The 27,237-nt window shown below is 37.5% G+C and overlaps 1 protein-coding gene across 2 annotated transcripts in view; it reads left to right on the top strand.

The window, feature by feature from the left end:
• Nucleotides 1-21,360, top strand: part of METTL18 (methyltransferase like 18) — a 154,707-nt gene extending 133,347 nt beyond the window's left edge. For both annotated transcript variants that reach the window (XM_053707942.1, XM_053707941.1), the window contains exon 3: nt 19,998-21,360. In XM_053707942.1, coding sequence (XP_053563917.1) covers nt 20,070-21,173 — 1,104 coding nt within the window. In that variant the 5' untranslated portion in view covers nt 19,998-20,069 and the 3' untranslated portion in view covers nt 21,174-21,360. The remainder of the gene's footprint in view (nt 1-19,997) is intronic.
• The last annotated feature ends 5,877 nt before the right edge of the window (nt 21,361-27,237 follow it).

Below are 27,237 nucleotides of genomic sequence, written 5' to 3'. Positions count from 1 at the left end.
TACTCCAAGCTGTATAGGCTCGAAAGCCTACTACCAATTAAGCATATTAGGTTATGTGCATCTCTGTAATGAGAAGGGGTGTGGTCTAATGACATCAACACCCTATATCAGGTGTGCATAATTATTAGGCAACTTCCTTTCCTTTGGCAAAATGGGTCAAAAGAAGGACTTGACAGGCTCAGAAAAGTAAAAAATAGTGATATATCCTGCAGAGGGATGCAGCACTCTTAAAATTGCAAAGCTTCTGAAGCGTGATCATCGAACAATCAAGCGTTTCATTCAAAATAGTCAACAGGGTCGCAAGAAGCGTGTGGAAAAACCAAGGCGCAAAATAACTGCCCATGAACTGAGAAAAGTCAAGCGTGCAGCTGCCAAGATGCCACTTGCCACCAGTTTGGCCATATTTCAGAGCTGCAACATCACTGGAGTGCCCAAAAGCACAAGGTGTGCAATACTCAGAGACATGGCCAAGGTAAGAAAGGCTGAAAGACGACCACCACTGAACAAGACACACAAGCTGAAACGTCAAGACTGGGCCAAGAAATATCTCAAGACTGATTTTTCTAAGGTTTTATGGACTGATGAAATGAGAGTGAGTCTTGATGGGCCAGATGGATGGGCCCGTGGCTGGATTGGTAAAGGGCAGAGAGCTCTAGTCCGACTCAGACGCCAGCAAGGTGGAGGTGGAGTACTGGTTTGGGCTGGTATCATCAAAGATGAGCTTGTGGGGCCTTTTCGGGTTGAGGATGGAGTCAAGCTCAACTCCCAGTCCTACTGCCAGTTTCTGGAAGACACCTTCTTTAAGCAGTGGTACAGGAAGAAGTCTGCATCCTTCAAGAAAAACATGATTTTCATGCAGGACAATGCTCCATCACACGAGTCCAAGTACTCCACAGCGTGGCTGGCAAGAAAGGGTATAAAAGAAGAAAATCTAATGACATGGCCTCCTTGTTCACCTGATCTGAACCCCATTGAGAACCTGTGGTCCATCATCAAATGTGAGATTTACAAGGAGGGAAAACAGTACACCTCTCTGAACAGTGTCTGGGAGGCTGTGGTTGCTGCTGCACGCAATGTTGATGGTGAACAGATCAAAACACTGACAGAATCCATGGATGGCAGGCTTTTGAGTGTCCTTGCAAAGAAAGGTGGCTATATTGGTCACTGATTTGTTTTTGTTTTGTTTTTGAATGTCAGAAATGTATATTTGTGAATGTTGAGATGTTATATTGGTTTCACTGGTAAAAATAAATAATTGAAATGGGTATATATTTGTTTTTTGTTAAGTTGCCTAATAATTATGCACAGTAATAGTCACCTGCACACACAGATATCCCCCTAAAATAGCTATAACTAAAAACAAACTAAAAACTACTTCCAAAACTATTCAGCTTTGATATTAATGAGTTTTTTGGGTTCATTGAGAACATGGTTGTTGTTCAATAATAAAATTAATCCTCAAAAATACAACTTGCCTAATAATTCTGTACTCCCTGTAAAAAAGCACCTAGTTTAAAATCCCTCCTAGCTCCCAGTAAGATAGTCAAACATAAAATTCTTAATAGTTGCCAACGAGTGGGCAATATACCAGTGGGATCTTATAAATGCAAAGATAGGAGACGTAAACTTTGTGTCAAGATTACACACCAACAAACTACATTTAAATCAAATATCACAGAGAAACATTTTTCTATAATTGGTCATATTACATGTGCCTCTAGATATGTAATATATCTACTTTCCTGTGTATGTGGGGTTCAGTACGTGGGTAGAACCTGTAGACCCCTTAGTATTAGATGGTCTGAACATGTGAGGAACATGAAAAAGAACTATAAAAATCACAGTGTTCCTAGACATTGCAATCTTTTTCATAATGGTAATAGTGATTGCTTCAACATATGTCCTATTGAACACATTCCTGTATCACATTTATATAATCGATTGTCCAGACTCAGACAGAGGGAGACCTACTGGATACATACCCTTAGAACTCTCCATCCAAATGGCATAAATCTAAATATAGATCTGGCAGCCTTTTGAGCAGGGTTTGTGTCCAGTGGGTCTCCTCCTGCCTTATATCCTATATGTCAAATCCGCCTTACCATTGGGGTTCCTCTATGATATGTTATTTTCCCCTTATCGTTGGGGTCATGTCTTATAGTGTCCAGTGGGTATACTTCTGCCATTTATTTTCCTCCTACCATTGGGGTCATATATTATAGTACCGATGCTATCTGTGTGTTGTCGGCCCCTGATATATTTCTTTATACTTGATCCCACTCGTATATTAACTTGAATATCTGTTAGTAAAATAATTCCTATATTACACTTATATAAATCCACAAGATTAACCAATAATCGATCTGATTATATCCATATAACCCCAGATTATATTTTTACACCATAGTTATCAGTTGACACGATATATATATATATATATATATATATATATATTTATATATTTGTAGGAATCAGTATGAACATGATATGATGGTGGTTTAGCAGTCAATAGATATATAAATATCTTATTGTATTCTCTTTGTATACTGCTGTTATAATGTTAACGATTTTAACCTTATTGTATATAATATGTATCATTTGAGAGTTTATGTCTTTTTACTATAGTTAAGAAATGTCAGGTTTTTAACTTTTTGTATTCAAATGTGAACAGCTTTTAAACAGTTAATGAATTGTCAGACAGGAACTTTATGTTAGATCCGCCCATTTAGACAGGTGTAGCAAGGTATAAAAGGTGTGATTATGTATTCACTGATACAGCCTGATGAAACGGCAATTCTGCTGAGAAACGCGTTGCTGTGATTGTTTTTATCTAAATAAACTTTTTTTTATATTTGAGATACCTTGCTGCCTGTTATCTATTGCCGCGGTGCAATTTTCATTCATTATTAGTGTCTTTCCTGGTTGAGACCTAGCTTATCCATTCCCAGCGAACTACCGGTGATCCAGACCCAACAGATGAAGTGGCCTGTGATTGGAGATCCGGAAATCACGTGTACCGGTTCCTGTGTGTGTCCGTCGGGCGACTCTGAACAGTCCCGATCTGCTTCAATAGGCACAGTACGTGTGCCGCCTCTCTTGTGAGTATTTCCTGCACGGGGGGGGGGGGGCTCCTGGTCCATTGTCCTGACGATACTGCTTTATGGTTGGCGCCTCTCTTTTCTTTCTTTTTGTCTACAGCCGGGTATTCGTTTGGATTTCTTCCGAGAGTGCAGCCACAGTTCTACGAGCATCGAGTACAGCTATCACACAGTATCCGATACCAGCACCTTCAAAGCACCAGCGCACCTCTGGGGATTATTTGATCTTCCCTATTTTCCATTGGTAATCTCGCCTCTTGAGATTTCCAAACCCCTTGTGCTGTCAGAGATCCCCAAACAGCTCCCCAACCTGAAAGACTCGCATCTGTTGAGATCACAGTCCAGGTTGGCCGAACAAAAGAAGCCCCTTGAACCAAAGGATGGTGATCTTTCCACCATGTCAGAGAGTGTCGTACATTGGAATTCAAGGATATTAATTGTGATATCTTTGTATAATCCCTGCACCATTGATTCAGCATGCAAAGCTGTAGAGGTCTCATGTGGAAACGAGCAAAGGGGATCGCATCCGATGCTGCAGTCATGAGACCTAAAACTTCCATGCACATAGCCACTGAAGGGAATGACTGAGACTGAAGGTGCCGGCATTCTGCGACCAATTTTAAACGTCTCTTGTCTGTTAGAGACAGAGTCATGGACACTGAATCTATCTGGAAGCCTAAAAAAGGTAACCCTTGTCTGAGGAGTCAAGAAACTTTTTGGTAAATTGATCCTCCAACGATGTTTCTGAAGAAACAACACTAGTTGATTCGTGTGAGATTCTGCAGTACGTAAAGACTGAGCTAGTACCAAAATATTGTCCAAATAAGGAAACACCACAATACCCTGTTCTCTGACTACAGATAGTAGGGCACCCAGAACCTTTGAAAAGATTCTTGGAGCTGTTGCTAGGCCAAATGGAAGAGCAACAAATTGGTAATGCTTGTCTAGAAAAGAGAATCTCAGAAACTGATAGTGTTCTGGATGAATTGGAATATGAAGGTATGCATCCTGCAAGTCTATTGTGGACATACAATGTCCTTGCTGAACAAAAGGCAGAATAGTCCTTATAGTCACCATCTTGAAAGTTGGTACTCTTACATAACGATTCAAAATTTTCAGATCCAGAACTGGTCTGAATAAATTGTCTTTCTTTGGTACAATGAATATGTTTGAATAAACCCCCAAACCATGTTCCTGAGGAGGAACTGGCATGATTACCCATGAAGACAGGTCTGAAACACACTTAAGAAAAGCCTGAGCTTTTACTGGATTTACAGGGATATGTGAGAGAAAAAATCTTCTCACAGGAGGTCTTACTTTGAATCCTATTCGATACCCTTGAGAGACAATGCTCTGAATCCAATGATTTTGGACAGATTTTATCCAAAAATCCTTGAAAAACCTTAATCTGCCCCCTACCAGCTGAGCTGGAATGAGGGCCGCACCTTCATGCGGACTTAGGGGCTGACTTTGGTTTCCTAAAAGGCTTGGATTTATTCCAATTTGAGGAAGGCTTCCAATTGGAAGCAGATTCCTTGGGAGGAGGATTGAGTTTTTGTTCCTTTTTCTGACGAAAGGAACAAAAACGGTTAGAAGCCTTAGATTTACCATTAGGTTTTTTATCCTGAGGCAGAAAAACTCCTTTTCCTCCAGTGATAGTTGAAATAATAGAATCCAACTGAGAACCAAATAAATTATTACCTTGGAAAGAAAGAGATAGTAATCTAGATTTAGATGTCATATCAGCATTCCAAGATTGAAGCCACAAAGCTCTTCTAGCTAATACAGCTAAAGACATGGATCTAACATCAATTTTGATAATATCAAAAATGGCATCACAAATAAAATGATTAGGATGTTGCAGTAAACGACTAATGCTAGATATGTCAGAATCCAATTCTTGTTGCGCTAAATTCTCCAACCAGAAAGTTGATGCAGCCGCAACATCAGCCAAAAAAATAGCAGGTCTGAGAAGATGACCTGAATATAAATAGGCCTTCCTAAGATTCAAGCTTCCTATCTAAAGGATCCTTAAAGGAAGTACTATCTTCCATAGGAATATTGGTACGTTTAGCAAGAGTAGAAATAGCCCCATCAACTTTGGGGATTTTTTCCCAAAACTCTATAGATTTTGCTGGTAAATGATACAATTTTTTGAACCTTGAAGAAGGAATAAAAGAAGTACCTGGCTTATTCCATTCCCTAGAAATCATATCAGAAATAGCCTCAGGAATAGGAAAAACCCCTGGAGAAACCACAGGAGGTTTAAAAACAGCATTTAAACGTTTATTAGACTGAACGTCAATAGGACTGGTTACCTCAATATCCAAAGTAATTAACACTTCTTTTAATAAAGAACGCATATACTCTATTTTAAATAAATAAGTAGATTTGTCAGTGTCAATGTCTGAGGAAGGATCTTCTGTCTCAGATAGATCCTCATCAGAAGAGGATAAATTATTATGTTGTTGGTTATTTGAAATTTCATCAGCTAAATGAGAAGTTTTAAAAGACCTTTTACATTTATTAGAAGGTGGAAATGCAGACAAAGCCTTCAGAATAGAATCAGAAACAAGTTCTTTAAAATTTACAGGTATATCATGCACATTAGAAGTTGAAGGAACTGCAACTGGCAAAGTACTATTACTGATGGAAACACTATCTGCAGGTAAAAGTTTATCATGACAACTATTACAAATGACATTCGGTCGAATAATTTCTACAATTTTACAACAAATGCACTTAGCTTTGGAAGAACCGATGTCAGGCAGCAATGTTCCAGCAGAAACTTCTGAGACAGGATCAGATTGGGACATCTTGCACAATGTAAGAGAATAAACAACATATAAAGCAAAATTATCTAATTCCTTATATGACAGTTTCAGGAATGGGAAAAAATGCAAAAGCATAGGCCTCTGATAGAGAAAAAGCAAGAGGCAAACATCAATGGGGTATTGAAATAATGAAAAAGTTTGGCGCCAAGTATGACGCACAACGTAATGTTAACTTTTTTGGTGCCAAAAATAACCAGAAAGGACACACTTGAGTCACTAATTACGCTGCCGTGTGAAAGGTCTCGGCGTCACGTATGACGCCGTAAATGACGAAGTTGCGTCATAAATGTATCTTTTCGTGCCAAAAATATTTTCACGCCAAGAATGACGCAATAAAGTTTAGCATTTGACGCACCCGCAGGCCTAATACCCGCAATAGCAAGAAGTAGTCAATTGAAAAAAAGACTAAACCCCAGGTAAGAAATGAATTTCTTAAAATGTTTATATTCCCCAAATATGAAACTGACAGTCTGCAGAAGGAAATACATGAACCTGACTTATGGCAAAAATAAGTACAATACATATATTTAGAACTTTATATAAATGCATAAAGTGCCAAACCATAGCTGAGGTGTCTTAAGTAATAAAAAACATACTTACCAAAAAAGACCCATCCACATATAGCAGATAGCCAAACCAGTACTAAAACAGTTATTAGTAGAGGTAATGGTAAATTGAGAGTATATCGTCGATCTGAAAAGGGAGGTAGGAGTTGAATCTCTATGACCGATAACAGAGAACCTATGAAATAGACCCCCGTTAGGTAAATCATCATATTCAAATAAGTGATACTCCCTTCACGTCCCTCTGACATTCGCTGTACTCTGAGAGGAATCGGGCTTCAACAATGTTGAGAAGCGCATATCAACGTAGAAATCTTAGCACAAACTTACTTCACCACCTCCATAGGAGGCAAAGTTTGTAAAACTGAATTGTGGGTGTGGTGAAGGGTGTATTTATAGGCATTTTGAGGTTTGGGAAACTTTGCCCCTCCTGGTAGGATTGTATATCCCATATGTCACTAGCTCATGGACTCTTGCCAATTACATGAAAGAAATAAAAATAAAAAAATAAAATAATATGGTTGCATAAGTGTGAACACTTTTTTATAACTGGGGATGTAACTGTTCAGAAATAAGCAATCACATTCAAAATCATGTTAAATAGAAGGCAGTACACACCTGTCATCATTTAAAGTGCCTCTGATTAACCCCAAATAAAGTTCAGCTGTTCTAGTAGGTCTTTCCTGACATTTTGTTAGTCGCATCCTACAGCAAAAGCCATGGTCCGCAGAGAGCGTCTAAAGCATCAGAGGGATCTCATTGTTAAAAGGTATCAGTCAGGAGAAGGGTACAAAATAATTTCCAACGCATTAGATATACCATGGAACACAGTGAAGACAGTCATCATCAAGTGAAGAAAATATGGTGCAACAGTGACATTACCAAGATCTGGATGTCCCTCCAAAATTGATGAAAAGACGAGAAGAAAACTGATCTGGGAGACTGCCAAGAGGCCTACAGCAACATTAAAGGAGCTGCAGGAATATCTGGCAAGTACTGGCTGTGTGGTACATGTGACAACAATCGCCCGTATTCTTCATATGTCTGGGCTATGGGGTAGAGTGGCAAGACGGAAGCCTTTTCTTGCAAAAAAAAACATCCAAGCCCGACTAAATTTTGCAAAAACACATCTGAAGTTTCCCAAAAGCATGTTGCAAAAGGTGTTCTGGTCTGATGAAACCAAAGTTAAACTTTTTGGCCATAATTCCAAAAGATATGTTTGGTGCAAAAACAACACTGCATATCGCCAAAAGAACACCATACCCACAGTGAAGCATGGTGGTGGCAGCATCATGTTTTGGGACTGTTTTTCTTTAGCTGGAACTGGGTCCTTAGTCAAGGTAGAGGGAATAGTGAACAGTTTCAAATACCAGACACTATTGGCACAAAATCTTCAGACTTCTGCTAGAAAGCTGAACATGAAGAATAACTTCATCTTTCAGCATGACAACGACCCAAAGCATACATCCAAATCAACAAAGGAATGGCTTCACCAGAAGAAGATTAAAGTTTTGGGATGGCCCAGCCAGAGCCCAGACCTGAATACAATTCAAAATCTGTGGGGTGAGCTGAAGAGGGCTGTGCACAGCAGATGCCCTCGCATTCTGATAGATTTAGAGTGTTTTTGCAAAGAAGAGTGGGAAAATCTTGCCAAGTCAAGATGTGCCATGCTGAAAAACTCATACCCAAAAAGAGTGCTGTAATAAAATCAAAAGGTGCTTCAATAAAGTATTAGTTTAAGGGTGTTCACACTTATGCAACCATATTATTTTAGTTTTTTTATGTTTATTTCCCTTTACCTAAAAGATAGCAGTTTGTTTTTCAATTGAGTTGTACAGTTTATAGGTCACATTAAAGGTGGAAAAAGTTCTGAAATGATTTATCTTTGTTTCATTTTTTTTATATCACAGAAACCTGACGTTTTAACAGGGGTGTGTAGACTTTTTATATCCACTATATATATATATACACACACATAAATACATATGTACACACACTTTATATATATATATATATATATATATATATACACATATACATTTTTAGACATGTATGTATCTCTGTGTTAAAGCCCTTTGCAGTCCTTTTTTTCTTTTCTTACAACTGAGACATCATATCTCTGAGCCAGTGTTGCTATGATTGTAACTGTACTTTAAAATGTATTTGTGATGTGTTTTTTGCAACTTTTTTGTCTTGCGTAACCAGAGCTTCTGAGGTCATGCTAAATGTGCGTTAAATTCAATTGCGCTCAAGTGACCGCATTTACTATCAATACCGCACTACGTTCGACGTGCGCAAAGAGCTGTGATAAAACCTTTTTTGCTTGCGTGCTACCTGTAATACCTGTAATCTAGCCCAAAATTTCTTTAAAGGGATGTAAACCCCAATTTTTTCTTTAATAATTCAGATAGAAGTAAATTGGAAAGTTGTTTAAAATTGCAAGCTCTGTTTTTCCCCCCTCTTGTTATCATTTGTTGAAAAGCAGGAAGGTAAGTTCAGGAGTGTTCATGTGTCTGCAGTTCTATATGGCAACAGATTTGCAACATTGTTATACATTAGCAAGAGCACTAGATGGCAGCACTATTTCCTGTCATGTAGTGCTCCGGTACATGTGCACACTACCTATCTAGATCTCTTCAACAAAGAATAACATGAGAATGAGGCAAATTTGATAATAGAAGAAAACTCGAAAACTGTATATGTAATCTCCACCAGACAAGAGAAGGCAATTACTGGATTTAAGCAGGAAGGAGTGAAAAGGTCTGAGAAAGGGGTAGATGCCTCGAAACGTCACTATGTAATAAAGCAGATTTTTTGCTTCACTTAAATCCAGTGAGTGGCGTCTCTGTATGTATATTTATGTGTGTGTATATGTGTCTCCTATCTGCAATACTCATCCCAGGGGTGTTATCTGGGAAGCTGATTTTCTGAGCAGGCAGACCTTTCTTCTCCGTGGTTTGGGCTTTGCACCCAGAGGTTTTCTCAATGATAACTCTCAAGTGGGGGATTCCAGAGTTGGATCTGATGGTGTCTCATCTAAATGCCAAGCTTCCAAGGTACTGTTCTCAAGATCAAGCAATTCACAAGACATTGCTAGACGCTCTGGCGGTGCCTTGAAATTTCAGTCTGGCATTCCCGTTCCCCAGGTTTTGTTCTCCTTCCTCGAGTCATTGCTTGTATCAAACAGGAGAGGGCGTCAGTGTTTTCTATTAGCTCCTGCCTGCTCTCGCAGGATCTGGTTTGCGGATCTGGTGAAGATGTCTTCTCTTCCCCCTTGGAAGTTGTCTCTAAGGAAGGACCTTCTAACTCTGGGTCCCTTCTTCCACTCAAATCTAGATTCTCTGAAGCTGTCTGCTTGGAGATTGAATGCTTAGTCTTAGCTAGGCTTGGTTTTTCTGAGAAAGTCATGGATTCTATGCTTCAGGCTTGTAAGCCTGTTACTCGTAAGACTTACCTTAGGTCTGGCGTAAATTCCTATTTTGGTGCAAATCGAAGATTTTCTCTTGGAGCCGGGTGAGGGTTCCTCACATTCTATCTTTTCTTCAGGAGGGCCTGGAGACAGGTTTGTTAGTGTATACTATGCAGGGTCAAATTTCTGCTCTGTCTTTTCCTTTGCACAAAAGTCTGGCAATTCTTCCAGATGTTCAATCTTTGTTCAGGCCTTGGTCAGAATCCGGCCTGTGTTTAATTCTATTGCTTCTCCATAGTCTTAACCTTGTTCTTAAGTTTTGCAGCAGGCTTCGTTTGAGCCTATGCATTAGGTTGGCTTTAAATTAAAAAAAATAGCAAACTGTTTAAATGATTACTTTTGTTCAGTCTTTACAACAGATGGTAAAGATAGTGAGATTCTATTAAGGGATGTTACTGTAAATAATAATGTGAGTAGTACTTTTCTTTTTACAGAGGAAGAGGTTTCAATGGCTTTATCAAAAATAAAAGTAAATAAGTCTGTGGGTCCAGATACTATTCATCCAAGGATTCTAAGAGAACTTTGATCCGTAATAGCTACTCCATTAGCTGATGTATTTAATCAGTCACTTCTAACAGGAGTTGTTCCAAAAGATTGGAACATTGCCAATGTAGTCCCTCTTCATAAAAAGGGTAGTAGGGAAGATTCTGCTAACTATAGGCCAGTCAGTTTGACCTCAATTGCAGGGAAATTAATGGAAACTCTTTTAAAGGAAAGACTTGTATCTTTCATTCAGACAAACAACTTCGAAGACAAAGGACAGCATGGTTTCACTGCTGGAAGATCATGCCAGACTAATCTAATTGATTTCTTTGACCATGTAACTAAAATAATAGATCAGGGAGGAGCCGTAGATGTTGCTTATCTAGACTTTAGCAAAGCATTTGACACCTTCCCACACAACAAACTTATTCACAAAATGTATTGCCTTGGAATAGATGCTAAGATTGTTAAGTGGGTAGAATGCTGGCTTAAAGATAGACGACAGAGAGTTTTAATTAATGGAGTACATTCAAATGAGGCATCAGTTACTAGTGGTGTTCCCCAAGCATCAGTTCTTGGGACTGTTTTTTTTAATATGTTCATAAGTGATATTGGAAGTGGGCTTAAGGGAAAGGTTTGCTTGTTTGCTGATGATACAAAAATTTGTAACAGGGTAGATGTTCCAGGAGGAGTTGATCAAATGAACTGTGATATTAATAAACTAGAGGACTGGTCAAATAAATGGGATCTGAAATGTAATATTACCAAGAGCAAAATTATGCATATAGGATCCAAAAACACAAAGGCCAATTATAGTCTCAATGGTACATTTCTGACTGTAATTAAAGAAGAAAGGGACTTGGGAATTATTATTTCAGATGATTTAAAATTTGGTACACAATGCAGCAGTGCAGCCAGCAAGGCCAGTCAAATGTTTGGTTGCATTGGAAGAGGTTTTAGTAGCAGAAATAGCAAGGTTCTTATGCCACTTTACAGATCATTAGTTAGACCAAATATGGAATACTGTGTACAGTTCTGGAGACCATATCTTCAGAAAGATATAAATAAACTAGAAGCTGTCCAAAGGAGGGCTACTAAAATGGTACATGGTCTAAAATATAAAACGTACAAAGAAAGACTCTATGATCTAAATATGTATAGCTTAGAGGATAGAAGGGAAAGAGGTGACATGATAGAAACCTTCAAATATATGAAAGGACTTAATAAAATAGAAGCTGAAAGCATTTTTCACAAAAAAATAAATGCCAAAATAAGGGGTCACAATCTAAAGTTAGAGGGTAGCAGATTCAGAAGAAATTTGAGGAAGCATTTTTTTTTACAGAAAGGGTGGTGGATTCATGGAATAAACTTCCATTTGAGGTGGTAAACACAAAAACTGTAAAGGAATTTAAAAATGCCTGGGACATGCATAAGGCTATCCTAAGTAAAAAGTAACATGTTATATGGGTAGACTTGATGGGCCTTTTTGGTTCTTATCTACCATCAAATTCTATGTTTCTTAAGTTGTTATTGTGCACGTTTTTTGTTTCTACTGGCTATTTAGTCTACTCACAGATTTTCGGATCTTTAGTCTCTGCAGTGTGTTTTCCTTTACCTTAGTTTTCATGTGAATAAGGAGGTCATTTGTATTACTTTGGGATTTCTTCCCCATATGGTATCGGATTGCAACTTCAATCAAGAACTTGTTTTTCCTTCTTTTTGTCTGTATCCTTCGTTTCAGAAGGAACGTCTGTTAAACGGCCTGGATTTTGTGTGTGCTCTATTATTTTATTTACAAACAACTACTGATTTTCGGCAGTTCTCCTGTTTGTTGTTTTCGCTGGGTTAGAAGGCCACTTCTACTGCTCTTTCTCTGTGGTTGAGAAGTTGTAACATTCTGCTCCGTTTCTTTAAGAGGCATTCACTATTTTTTCCTTTCCTCCTATAAAGGTTCAGTCAAACTTCAACACCCTGCTTGGTATTGAAGTTATGACTGCTTCACCCCAGCCTTGAACTGTCTTAATATGATTTATTTCCTGCATCCATCCTTTTCACAGGATTTACTTTCTCCAGCTGTGAGCTGCATATTCTTCTCACCTTATCAGGAGCTGTGCACAGCGAACTGCAACTACAATTCCGTCTCTCCTATGACGTCATCCATCTGCAGCCAACTTCCATGAGACGCCGCTGCAGCTTTGAGGTATACACAGCTCTCCCCTCTAGCTGTCCACTCTCCGTCTTGCCTCGCCTTCCTGGGAAAAACAAACAGGGTATGAATTATATCTTTGAACTAGCCTAACCTCCAGTTTCCTAATACTTTAACCTTTTCAGTTCTGGTTCTCATTTTTTCTTTCTATGCTAAAGCCTGCTTTGCGTTTTGTTATCTAAGTTAGTCATTTTATACTGCAGTTATATAGGAGTCCTGTTAACTTATATATTTATAATTTCTGTTTAAGGTTTTCTATCTTGCACCAAACCTATGCAGATATTTCTCAAAACAGTAATCCTATAATAAACGTAAAACTCATAAGGCAACTAGGTAGGTGCAATAGAATCTCACCTACCTACATCCTCCTATGAGACATTATATAAATTTACTTTTGATCAGTTTAACATTTCTACTGAGAGTTTCTTAAAGTAAATGTAGCACATTTAATAAATCAAAATATTTCTTATCTTATGGGAACTAACAATAGGCATTTGTTACAGAATTCCAAGCCTAAACAAAGATTATGATGAATCCAGCAGATCTTCAAAACCACGTAATGGAACTTTCCCTTTAAAGTAGATCAGCTGTCACAGGGTCTGAGAGACCTCCAGGTGAAAAATTAAGAAATATTATTAAAGAAGGTCTCAGTACTACCAGTTCAGCTCCTGATAATACACCTGATCCCCCAGTTAGTCCCCCAGAGAAATTCACAGGTGATAGAAAAGTGTTTAGACAATTCTACAATGCCTGTAAACTCTTTATTACGTTAAAACCTAAAACATTAACTAATGACCGAATTAAGGTACTCACTATTATCTCTTTTCTAAGAGGAGAACCTCGTGCATGGGCGGATACTTTTTATGAAATGACCCAATATTGAATTCAGTTGAAGATTTTCTAGTAGCTATGGCCCATTTGTACGAAGATCCTCATAGACAACTCACTGCTGAAACTAAACTGCGTGGATTGAAGCAAAAAACAAGACCTGTGGAGGACTATATTTCAGAGTTCAAAATTTGGCAGAAGGATTCCCAGTGAAACGAGGTTTCATTAAAAAAAACTGTTTAAACTAGGATTATCTGAAAATATAAAAGATGAGTTGGCCAGATTAGATCTACCCAATTCTCTTGAGACTCATGTCCCCAGTAATAAAAATAGACAGAAGAATTAGGGAGAGAAAGCAGGAGAAATATAGTCCTGACCCCTACATGAAACAATCTCAATTAAAATCTCTGTCTTATACTGCAAAACCTAATGACGATGCTATGGAGATATGATTCATTAGAGGACCATTATCTTTAGAAGAGAAACAAAGAAGAAAAGAAAAAGGGTTGTGCATGTACTGTGTATCCAAGGATCATCTAATACCTGACTGTCCATCATTAAAAAAATCAAAAATTGGGTAAGCAAAAAAATTTTGAGCACTGTTTAACTTTAACTACTCAGAAACCCTCATATCTCCTAAATATTGTTTCTTTGCAGTGGGGACATAACTGAACCAATCATGAATCTGTATTTGATTCTGGTGCATTCGCTAGCTACATTGATGTAAATGTTGTCAAGCTGAATAAAATACCTTTTGTTGAAAAGCAAAAACCAGTATTTGTGCGTCTTATTGATGGGAAAACTTTGGACACTGGTCCTGTTACCCATCAAACTATCCCACTATTAGTATATATACGAAACAAACACTAAGAATTCCTTTCCTTTGATGTTATAAAATCTCCCGTATTTCCTATAGTTCTAGGACTACATTGGTTGTGCCAACATGACCCACTAATACAGTGGAGAGAAAATTAAAATTGAGTTTGTCTCACCATTCTATTTATCAACCTGTCTACCAACTCAAACACTACTCAACATCACAGAAAAAGAAAACCATATACCAGATTGTTATTCTGACTTTAAACAAGTATTTGATTAGACTGAGGCAGAAATTTTACCACCTCATAGGGAATATGATTGCCCAATTGATCTAATCCCAGGTTCTGATGTCCCATACGGGTATCTCTTTCCTCTGTCCCATCCTGAATTACAGAAATTAAAGGAATACATCAATGATAACCTCAGAAAAGGCTTTATACTTCCCTCTACATCACCAGCAGGTGCTGGTATATTCTTTGTAATTATCAAGGATAAAACTTTGCGCCTAATTGTAGATTACCATGAGCTCAATAAAAGAACAATCAAAGACAGGTATCCATTGCCACTCATTCCTAAACTCATAGAAAGATTACATGGATCTGCTATATATACTAAGCTTGATCTGAGGGGTGCTTATAATCTTATCCGTGTACGCTCAGAAAATGAGTGGCTAATAGCTTTTCGTACCCGATACAGTCTTTTTGAGTACACAGTAATGCCTTTTGGTCTTTGTAATGCCCCAGCGACCTTTCAGAGGTTTATCAATTATGTTTTTCAGGACCTCCTTGACACATTTGTTGTGATCTATTTAGATGACATTCGCATTTCCTCTGCCATCTTAACAGAACAGATTAAACATGTAATGACAGTTCTCTCAAAGTTACAGGCACACAAACTGTTTGTTGAACCAGAATAGTGTATCTTCCACTCTTCTGACACAACTTTCTTAGGATATTATATAACACCCACATATACACATGAAAGACACTAAAGTTAAAGCTATATAAGATTGGCCCATACCAAAAAATAAAAAACATGTGCAACAATTCCTCGGATTCACAAACTTCTATAGGAAATTTATAAGAAATGTCTCCTCTATCGTAAAACCGCTTCCGAACCTCACAAAAAAATATTCTCACTTCATTTGGAACAAGTCATGTGAAGAAGCCTTCACATATTTTAAGAACTCATTTACAACTGCACCCATTCTCTATTATCCCGATCCCCTTCTTCAGTATACACTTGAAGTTGATGCATCTGATTTTGCCCTAGGAGCTGTATTATCTCAAAAAATCAACCACTAGTGGCCATTTACATCTTGTGGCATTTTATTCCCGAGTTTTTTCTACATCTGAACTAAATTACCACGTTGGAGAGAGAGAACTATGAAAAGCGCACTGGAAAATTGGAGATATCTGCTTGAAGGAACTAAAGAACCTATAATCATCTATACAGACCATCGCAACCTACAATGCTTAAAAATGAACCGGACTCTTACCTTCAGACAGGTAAGATGGAGTCTCTTCTTCTCCCGATTTAATTATACTATCAATTACAGACCAGCTATAAAGAACACCAAAGCTGATATTCTTTCTAGACTTCCTGCTAAGCCTAATGTGACACCGGTTATTTAGCCCTTACTACCTATGACCCACATACTGGGAACTGTTATTTCCACTACGCTAGATTTAAAGAAAGAGCAAGAATCTGATCCTAACATTAAAATGTACGGCTTACAACATCATCACGATGGATTCCTTTACCTTAATTCTAAACTGTATATACCTCCTATCCTCAAAGGTGAAATTCATCCAGGTATCACCAGAACTTTCGATCTTATAAAAAGATCATATTGGTGGCCAACTATGTTAAGCTATATAAAGAAATACATCTCATCATGTGAAACCTGTACTACCTGCAAAATTGATAGAAAACAAAAAGCAGGTTATCTTCTATCTCTCCCAATTCCTGAGTGACCTTGGCAACATATAGCAATAGATTTTATTGTTGAGCTCCCTCTATCAGAGAAAAACAACACTATCATGGTCATTGTAGACCTTTTTAGTAAAATGGCACATTTTTTACCTTTCCATAAGCTACCAACCAGCCTGGAAACAGTAAAGCTACTAATTTGTAACGTTATTAAACTTCATGGTATCCCAACATCCATTACCACTGATAAAGGCACACAATTTACCTCCAAAGTTTGGAAACAGCTATGTCAAACACTGAAAATTGACCAGAGGTTATCAACTGCTTTCCACCCCCAGACTAACGGGCAAACAGAGAGATCCAACCAGTGGTTGTAAGAGAATATTCGTTGTTACACTACACAACATCATGATAACTGGACATCCCTTCTACCATTAGCAGTTTGCCCATAATAACACTTTCCACTCCTCCATCAAAACAACTCCGTTTCATGCAAACTATGGATTTCATCCCACTTTTCACTTGTACCCGGAAATACAAAGTGATTGTCCTGTTGTGAATGATCTCACTAATACCATTTCAGAGACCTTCACCTTCCTGTCGGACAACATAAAAAATGCTCAACAGCGTCAGAAGAGATATTATGACCTTAGGCATAGACCATCTCCTAAATATTCGCCTGGTGATCTGGTTTGGCTTTCCACAAAGATTCTCAGGTTAGCAGTACCTTGTAGAAGATTCAATAGATTCTATATTGGACCTTTTCCTATTACAAAGATAGTTAATGATACCTACCGACTCAATATAAAATAAATCCTACTTTTCATGTTGCCCTCCTCAAACCATATAAGGGACTTCAGAATTTACATACACCCCCTTCAGTTTGTTTGCCAATGATACCAGATACTGAGTTCGAAGTAGAACGTATCTTGGATTCTAGGATAGTCTCTGGGCGTCTACAGTTCTTGGTACACTGGAAGGGTTACCCCTCTGAAGACGATTCTTGGGAAACCTCATCCAATCTATCCGCTCCAAGATTGGTGTCTATCTTTCATAGGAGACATCCGGATCATCCCCGACCTTGAACTCCAGAGTCGTTCCTTAAGGGGGGAGCCCTGTAACTTTCTGCTCTGTACCTTTAAGAGGTGTTCCCTATTTTTTCCTTTCCTCCTATAAAGGTTCAGTCAAACTTCAACACCTTGCTTGGTATTGAAGTTATGACTGCTTCATCCCAACCTTGAACTGTCTTAATAAGATTTATTTCCTTCATCCATCCATCTCCTGTACGCTGCATATTCTACTCACCTTATCAGGAGCTGTGCACAGCGAACTGCAACTACGATTCCGTCTCTCCTGTGACGTCATCCATCTGCAGCCAACTTCCATCAGGCACCGCTACAGCCTTGAGGTGTACGCAGCTCTCCCCTCTAGCTGTTTGCTCTCTGTCTTGTCTTGCCTTCCTGGGAAAAACAAACAGGGTATGAATTATATCCTTGAACCTAACCCCCAGTTTCCTGATAATTTAACCTTTTCAGTTCTGGTTCTCATTTTTTCTTTCTATGCTTTGTGTTTTGTTATCTAACCTAGTCATTTTATACTGCAGTTATATAGGAGTCCTATTAAATTATGTATTTATAATTTCTGTATAAGGTTTTCTATCTTGCGCCAAACCTATGCAGAGATTTCTCAAAACAAGAATCCTAATAATAAACTTAAAACTCATAAGGCGACTAGGTAGGTGCATTAGAATCTCACCTACCTACACCCTCCTATGACACATTCTAAAAATTTACTTTTGATCAGTTTAACATTTCTACTGAGTTTCTTAATGTAAAAGCAGCACATTTAATAAATCAAAATATTTCTTATATCTTATGGGAACTAACAATAGGCATTTGTTACAGATGTGTTGCCCGATTAGCATATTAATCTGCTGGTCAATAGCTTCCTGAGATAATTATGGCTCAATCCACTAGGGCTGTCGCTTCTTCTTGGGATTTCAAGAATGAAGCTTCTGTGCAGCAAATATGCAAGGGGGCCTCTTGGTCCTCTTTGCATTATTTTTTCCAAATTCTACAATTTTGATTATTTTGCCTCGTCTGAGGCTTCCTTTGTGAGATGAGTTCTTTAAGCGTGTCAGGGTTTTTTCCCTGCCTTGTTTGCCAATTGCTGTTGGCAGCCATTTTACTTACCTCTCTTGCTGACTCTGGTGCATACTGTGTGATGCTGCTCATTTCATGCACTTCCTTGTATGGCCAGACTGGTGTACATCATCCGTGTGAGACAGGATGCAGTCTCAGAATTGGGATGTCATCACTTTTTATTTAAAGGGCCTCTGTTCAGTATGCTTTGCCCTTGCATTGTTTCAGACCTGTTTGTGAGAGCTCCTGTGTATTACCTGGCTGTCTGACGTCCCTCCTGGTTCCTGATCCCTGGCTTGTTCCTGACTCTGCTGTTCTCCTTGCTCCTGACTCGGCTCGTTTGACTATTTGCTTTGGCTCCTGACTCGGCTCGTCTGACTACCAGCTTGTTATTGGACTTGTGGACTTTTTATAATTTTTTTGCTATTAATAAAGGTGTGATTATTTTTACACTTCTCGTCTCAATCTGATTCCTGGCACCCTGACAAAGCGGTGGTGCCTTCTGTTTTGGTCTGCCTGTCTTGTTCTTCCTCCCTTTTATTCTGTGTCCTCTAGCTTGGATATTGGTTCCCACTAGTAACTGGAATAAATTCATGGACTCTCCCTGCCATAGGAAAGAAAACAAAATTTATGCTTACATGATAAATTTATTTATTTCCAGGCATGGAGAGTCCACGATCTGCCTTTATTTACATTTAAGACAGCATATTTTTTGCTATAAATCTCAGGCACCTCTATCCCCTTGTGTTATCTTCCTTTTCCATTTTTCTTCGGCCGAATGACTGGGGGTTATAGGTAAGGGAAGTGACTCTTAACAGCTCTGCTGGGGTGCTCTTTGCCTCCTCCTGCTGGCCAGGAGTTGAATATCCCACTAGTAATTGGAATGAATTTGTGGACTCTCCATGCCTGGAAAGAAAGAAATTTATCAAGTAAGCATACATTTTGTTTTTTAAGCACATTTCATGCATATATATTTCCCTGTTACTTAGAATGCATAATTTGAGTAGTTTTATTTATTCAAAGTGCAGCTTCTCATAGATTGGACTTAGAAAAAGAAGAGATAAATAAAAAAATAAAAAAACACCAGAGCTTGCATTAGATGTTTTTGTGTGGGAATGCTGATGGATTGGAATGGTGATCCCTATTTGCCACACTAAGGTGATATAGTATCAATCATATAAGCCAGGGTATATTTAAGTGTCCAGCTTGTAATAAGTGCTTGTTTGTTTTCTACTAATCCCTAATGCACAGTTTTGTTTTGTTAATTTGAAATAATATTAACTCCCAACTTTGGGTTCTCTTAATTCACTTTGATTAAATGTCCATTTAAACATGCAGTTTAAAAAATACCTGTTTGTTGAGCATGTAAACATCCGTACAGTAAGATGTTTTTTTAATATAATTTACATTATAATATAAATATATTAATATATAAATTATAATTAATTTATAAATAACAGTCTAGTGATTATTCTTGCTTTCAGTGCTACGAATCAACATTCTGCTATCTTTTTTTTACAGTTGCAGTAATTAAGCAGTTTTCTATTTCCTCTATATTTCTAAGCTAAATATATGAACCTCTGAGAAATGTAACACAGTTAAATAATGTTCCTTGTCTTTGCAGGTCGGCATGATATTTGAGCATAACTACAAGAAATAAGTGACATTTGAAAGTTTTTGAGCTTTTACATCGAACATGTCTTTTCAATTTAATTTCACTATAGAAGAGGCTGAAAGCAGCTCCACTGAATGTGAATTAGATCTGGAGTCCCATCTTTATTCTCCTGACAATGTCAAAAAAGAAATATCAAATACCGATAAATTGCTAGTCGAAAACAGTGAAGAACAACCAGTATTAACAGGTGCAGTGAATGAAACCAAACTAATGATATCATCTAGTAAAACCTATAATGATTGCAGCAGCAGCGATAGCCTTGCTGAAGAAATGCCAGCAAGAACAGAGCCTGCCACAGAACACAAAATACCAGTAGATGTCAGTAGAGTTCTAGAAAATAAAATTCTTGAAAGTGTTTCAGGGCTGCAGTTTGTAAATGTATCTGTTGTGGAAATGACTTTATCAGATAAAGATTCTCTTTCTGATAGCGTAGTAAGCAAATCTATTAAGTCCAATTCTGATCTTATTCCAGGTGTTTATGAAGGTGGTATGAAAATTTGGGAATGCACTTTTGATCTAATAAAATATTTTGACGAGGAGGGTGTGTATTTTGAAGGAAAAAGAGTTCTGGACCTTGGATGTGGGGCTGGCTTGTTAGGAATAGAAGCTTTAAAACGAAAGGCCAAAGAAGTGCATTTCCAAGATTACAACAGCACTGTAATAGAAGAGATAACTATACCCAATGTGCTGGCCAACTGTGACAGTGATAACTGTAATGAATATATTAAAGAAGAGCCTGATCGGAAAAAGTATAAAAAGAAAGACGAAAAGACTGGGCTCCTAGCCAAATGCCGTTTCTTCTCCGGGGAATGGTCGCAGTTTAGAAAGTTAATGCAAAATGAAACACCTCCTGTGACATATGATATTATTCTTACATCGGAGACCATATATAATACATCCTACTATAGAACCTTGCATGAGACATTTGAGAATTTATTGACAAAAAATGGGATTGTGTATCTGGCTACCAAGTCTCATTATTTTGGTGTTGGCGGGGGTGTTCATTTGTTTGAGACATATGTCAGAGAGAGAAAAGTGTTCTGCACTAAAACTCTAAAGATTTATGATGATGGACTTCAAAGATTTCTGATTAATTTGTCATTGAAAAACAATTTACAAGAGTAATTGAACATCATTGGTGTGTTTTTTTTTCTTGATAAAAATGAGTTATGCAGAAAAATCCAATTATAGATAACTTTTTTAAGCATTTGATAATGTTATAGAATAATGTGTGCTTATTCTTGAATCACTTAATATTATAAATGAAAAATGAAAGTGTAACATTTAAAGAACATTAAAAAGTTGGAAATGGTGGGGGTGTTTGTTTATTTTTTTTAAGTTTTGTTTTTAACTGCATAAATATTAAAACAGATACACATTTACAGAATTTAACCAGGCACAGTTTCTACAAATTATACAGAAGAGATTCTATTCCAATTAACAAAACAAGAGTAAACAAGCAGGGTAAGGAGAAAGAAACAGACCAGATGACAACCAATATACACAAGAAGGTATGTCTCTGTGACCTTTGCCACAAGACTGTTACTTCAATGCTTTCCATCAAGAATAGCAGGTGTGTACGGTGCTGATAACCTCAGTAAAAACCCTTCTATGCTTTTACGGTAGCTATGAACTATTATGTGGAGGTCACATTATTTCAGAATTGAACAGGCTGGATGTGTGACTCAGTATTTTATTCTTTGTTTTTTTTTTTTTACAGGGACAAGTATCTACGTTTTGTTCACTTTAATAAACGTGGACATTCTGTAGCCTTTGTTCAGGAGTTGTGTTACTTGATTTGTTTCCTGCTTCTTACCCTGGATATTTATGTTTAATTTTGATCTCAGAACCCAAAAAGGTAGTTGTGAATTTATATTTATATGCACTTACATTTCAAATGATTAAAAATTGTATCAGCTTACATTACTTCTACTACATTACTTCTAAGTTTTACAGAAGGGTATTTGTTCTTATGTAAAATTAAAAAATAACAGTTTAGGTTTACTATATTAAAGTTACCGCCCTCACAGTAGGATCTCAACAAAAGTCATTACACCTTTCATTATTGAGATTCAAATATATATATATATATATACATATATTTTTAATACTTTGTATGTCCACCTTTATTTTTGATGACAGGCTCAATCCTCCTAGACTTGGAGGATGCCAATGATGCAAAAATTCCTGGAGAGATGTTCTGCCATTCTTGAGAAGCAAGCACGAATTTGTTTCTTGGACACTGTCCATAGAGGTTGACGTTATGCAATGTTCTTCACACTGTCAGAGCTTTCACAGAAACTCCAATTTCCAGTAATATCCCCTAAGCCGAGTCCGAAGTACTTGTCCGTTTGTTATTCAGTTATAGATTGTACAGTTAGTGCACTAACAAGTTAAGGAAAAACACCCACAAGTGTGTGTGTACTCCAAGAAAGATATGCGTTTGCGCACAATATCAAAACAAAGTAGTTATCTTTTTAATTTGCTCACCTGTTGTGGTATATCCAAATAATTTAGATTCATGTGAACACTAGAATTTTAATATAAAAGTCGCCTTGGGAAATTTGTTCAAGGGGAGGGAGTTGGGTGTTGGTGCACACAGCATTTGGCATGTGCCGAGAACATTAGTGTTCACTCTAAATCAAAGCATATTTAACATTAGCCTTTATGAATAGGCAGCTAATTGCATTGCGATTAAGTGGAATACTAGTAAAACTAGTTCATAAAACCTACTTGCTTCCTTGTTATAACATTCCAGGATAACTATCATATATAGTGTTTTAGAATTTATACCATTTATACCTAATCTTTACTACCCAGGTGTAGTGTTTTTAAATTTGTGTATGGGTGCAGCAAGAAGCAATATTCTGCTGTCTTTTTAAAATGAATTTAATAAAAGTTATTATTTTTTATTAATATCACAGTTTTCTCTTTTGATATTGTGCACATAAGCATATCTTTTTTGGAGTACACTCACACACTTGTGGTTGTATATTACATGCTTCCCGCACAACTACTTGTCTCAGACCTAAAAGTAAAATAAACATTATCAGAACAAGGCCTACAAGTAGAAATTCACAAACATATATTTTCTTTAGAAAAGAAAGGGTTTTTGTGATGTGAGCTGTATCTAAGTACAGGTCACACTGGAGGCGCAAAAATAATATTAACACCTAAACGAGATAAGCAGCTGGGGTGAACAGAGCAGTATGGTCACGCTACCCTTATAAATGAACAAACTGAATTTTATGAGCAAAGAAAGAGTTGTTCACTTCACAGCGCTAATCTAACCAAATCTCGTGTACTATTACGGTACACCTAATGTATCAAATGTAATTGCATTAATGTATTCAAACAGTGATTCCGTGAACAGTGTACATCGCTATAATATATATATATACACACTAGGAAAATGATCCTGCTAATTAAATATTAGCTATTGTTGTTTCAATATTAAATGGATAATACAAGGAGAAAATCTATAGTTCTCAAATATGTAGATCGAGTCTATAAAATGCAGGATTGTTCTATCTTCAGAAAGTGAACGATCAACCTTGCAAGCATGAAGTTACAGCAACCCCCAGAATGGTTTAACAGGCTACTCACAATAGGTGACCTCAATCAAATGAGGTAAGGAGCGGGCGTTGTTAATGTGTCAGGTCCCAGCACTGATTTACAAGTAGCGGGCTTAGAGTCCTAAGCGCTGTCCCTTGAAGATTCTCTGTTTGTCCGGTACTCCAATATTGTTGTCCGCAACCGGTCAGGGTGAGTGTTGAATCTGGCTGCTCATCCTTAAAGATTTTTTATACATAACACTTACGATCGAAGTGGAATCTTTTATCATAGTGTGGGACGACTGTCCTTTTTATTGTGATGCTGTATTGATACCTCATATAAACTGAGGTCTCATTTGTGAGTACCATTCTTATGTTGCAATAAATTCGTACTACTTTTAAAACAGTATTATGCTATGTGCCGTGTTTGTTCCCTTTACATAAACACGTTGGAGTTATCAAAGACACCCTGACCGGTTGCGGACAACAATATTGGAGTACCGGACAAACAGAGAATCTTCAAGGGACAGCGCTTAGGACTCTAAGCCCGCTACTTGTAAATCAGTGCTGGGACCTGACACATTAACAACGCCCGCTCCTTACCTCATTTGATTGAGGTCACCTATTGTGAGTAGCCTGTTAAACCATTCTGGGGGTTGCTGTAACTTCATGCTTGCAAGGTTGATCGTTCACTTTCTGAAGATAGAACAATCCTGCATTTTATAGACTCGATCTACATATTTGAGAACTATAGATTTTCTCCTTGTATTATCCATTTAATATTGAAACAACAATAGCTAATATTTAATTAGCAGGATCATTTTCCTAGTGTGTATATATATATATTATAGCGATGTACACTGTTCACGGAATCACTGTTTGAATACATTAATGCAATTACATTTGATACATTAGGTGTACCGTAATAGTACACGAGATTTGGTTAGATTAGCGCTGTGAAGTGAACAACTCTTTCTTTGCTCATATATTTTCTTTAAGCTACTTTTTTATAGTTAAATACAATTAGTGCACTGTCCGTGGCTTCATGTTAGGACGACGGCCACTGTGACTGATTAGTGCTATTATGGCTTGTTCTATACCTCCTGATTACTGCTGCAACTGTGTTTCGACTGATTGTTAGTCACTGAACTTCCTGTATCCTTTTCCATCTTTGTCTCACAATCCCTCTGCCAATTATTTTCCATGTGGAGAAATGGTACAGATATGTGGACAGGGCCCATAGGTATAAAGTTGAGAAAGCTCTGGTGTTCACAAGTCATTTTATAACCATGTTTATGCAATAAGGTTAATTAAAAACTAACTTATGTGTCAGTGATCACAGGTGTATTCACTTTTATGGCATTGAGTTTCTAGTTTGGGGCCTGCATTTTCAATATTGTATTTCTAAAGTATTTGATTTCTCATAAGAGGAAATACTCTTCTTTCCAACTTACAAATAATGCAATTATTAAAGGGACACTAAACCCAAATTTTTTCTTTCATGATTCAGATAGAGCATTCAATTTTAAGCAACTTTCTAATTTACTCCTATTATCAAATTTTCTTCATTCTCTTGGTATCTTTAGTTGAAATGCAAGAATGTGAGTTTAGATGCCGGCCCATTTTTGGTGAATAACCTGGGTTATTCTTGCTGATTGGTGGATAAATTCATCCACCAATAAAAAAGTGCTGTCCAGAGTACTGAAACAAAAAAAGAAGCTTAGATGCCTTCTTTTTAAATAAAGATAGTAAGTGAATGAAGAAAAATTGATAAGAGGAGTAAATTAGAAAGTTGCTTAAAATTGCATGCTCTATCTGAATCACAAAAGATAAAATTTGGGTTCAGTGTCCCTTTAAGAGGTGATACAATTTTGAATCATTTGACACTTCTGTTGTATACTGTATATATGTGTGTGTATATATATATATATATATATATATATATATATATATGTATAGTTACAGACAATGTGTGAAAGAAATAAAATAATAGTTTTCTTGAATTTCATACTTTGCCTAGGAAATATATATAATGCTTAGGCATTATACATAATGACTAAAACGTTGTATGCAAAGTATTAAATAATAAATTATAAAAAAATGTTTTAAAATATTTTGTAGCAGTAAGTAAAAGCATTATTAGCATGCATAATTTGCTGGAGCGGTACAATATTTAAAAAACTTTATATAGGATGGTTTGGAAAGTCAAACCAATCAAAAGAAACAAGAGACATCTGATGCTGGTTTCTAAAATTCAGACGATTATTTTGCACTTGAGCATTATGGTTTTGCGTGTTTTTGGATTAGCGCAAATAATGTATATATAAAGCCATAATCTTCACTTGAAAAGTGATAATACCTACTAAGTCAAATACACTCTTATCTTTTAAACTACAGCATCTCTTCTGCCATTAACCCCCAAACTGCCGGAACTCCAACTACCATAGGCATCCTCAGAAATTTCTTCTTGGGGATATATTATTGGGCAGGGCCTTGGCAGGAGGGCAAGGCTAGGTATGTTGTGGGTGAGACCAGGTGTGTCATAGACAGGATTGAGCATGATGTGTGGTGGGTCAGCTGGAGCTGCAGTTTTGCCTAGGCAGAATGGTAGTGGGAAGCCACCATTGAAAGGCACATGGCAGGTCAGCCATTATGCTGGAGGAGGGTGCTAGTGCTCCCTTGGTGACACCACTGCCAACTGCATTACTTTCTAAGCTGCGGGACCCAATAATTTATTAACTCCTTAAAAGCTATAGTCCCCCTCAATCTTGACATGCTGCTCCACAAGGTCCTCCTTGAACTGTTCCCCACCATAGTGACTTTGTTCTGGTAATTATTTTCATTTGCATTTAATCCTATACCGATTCCTCGCAATCCCTTGCTATGTACTTGAAGAAGTGCAAAAACCATGACATGCTAATGCCCAGTGGATTGTGGCCATTTGCGCTTTACCTGTAATCACTCGAAATGGAGCATAAATGCAATAGATTCCACTCCACTTGAAATCTAGTTACACATTTTTTTTAAATACAAATCTACAGTATTGGGCCAATTTCAAATGTGACTGTGCAAGTTCCTTCAGTTTACTTAAACACACATACACACTCTCACTGTCATACTGTTATACACACATGTTCACATTCACTCACTTATACACACATACAACTCAATTTATCAAGCTAACGCTCTTAACAAGCAGTATGCATAATTTTTTCCACTCTGCCATTTTAAAGGCAGAGAAAATGTTTTGTCCACAACAATCCTGCTCACACTGCTTGACAGGTCCCTGCTAGTAATGCTTGGGTGGTAGGTGGTTTTTCAGGGGAAGGCCTCTGTGCAATGTTATATTCAGTGGGTGGGATAGAAGGCAGCAATGAGCAACACCAGCACGAGAGGGCAGGATGGAACAACGCACTCTTTCAGGTAGCGTGTTCTCAAGCAAATACCCATCCAAAAACAATATAATTACAATACATTTCAGAACGTGTTAACCACTCTCAAAACACAATAGATTCTTTTTGCTGTTTGTAATAATAATAGTGATGATACACTGCTCTAAATACTGGCTTCCAAAGGAGAGAGTATTGTGTTTTTAAGGCTTTATGTTTCTGTTCTTTGTGTATGCACACTAGAAA

The sequence above is a fragment of the Bombina bombina genome, chromosome 3, assembly GCF_027579735.1.
Source record: "Bombina bombina isolate aBomBom1 chromosome 3, aBomBom1.pri, whole genome shotgun sequence".
In the NCBI taxonomy this organism is placed as follows: Eukaryota; Metazoa; Chordata; class Amphibia; order Anura; family Bombinatoridae; genus Bombina; species Bombina bombina.
This window is presented reverse-complemented; position numbering and strand designations above follow the sequence as displayed.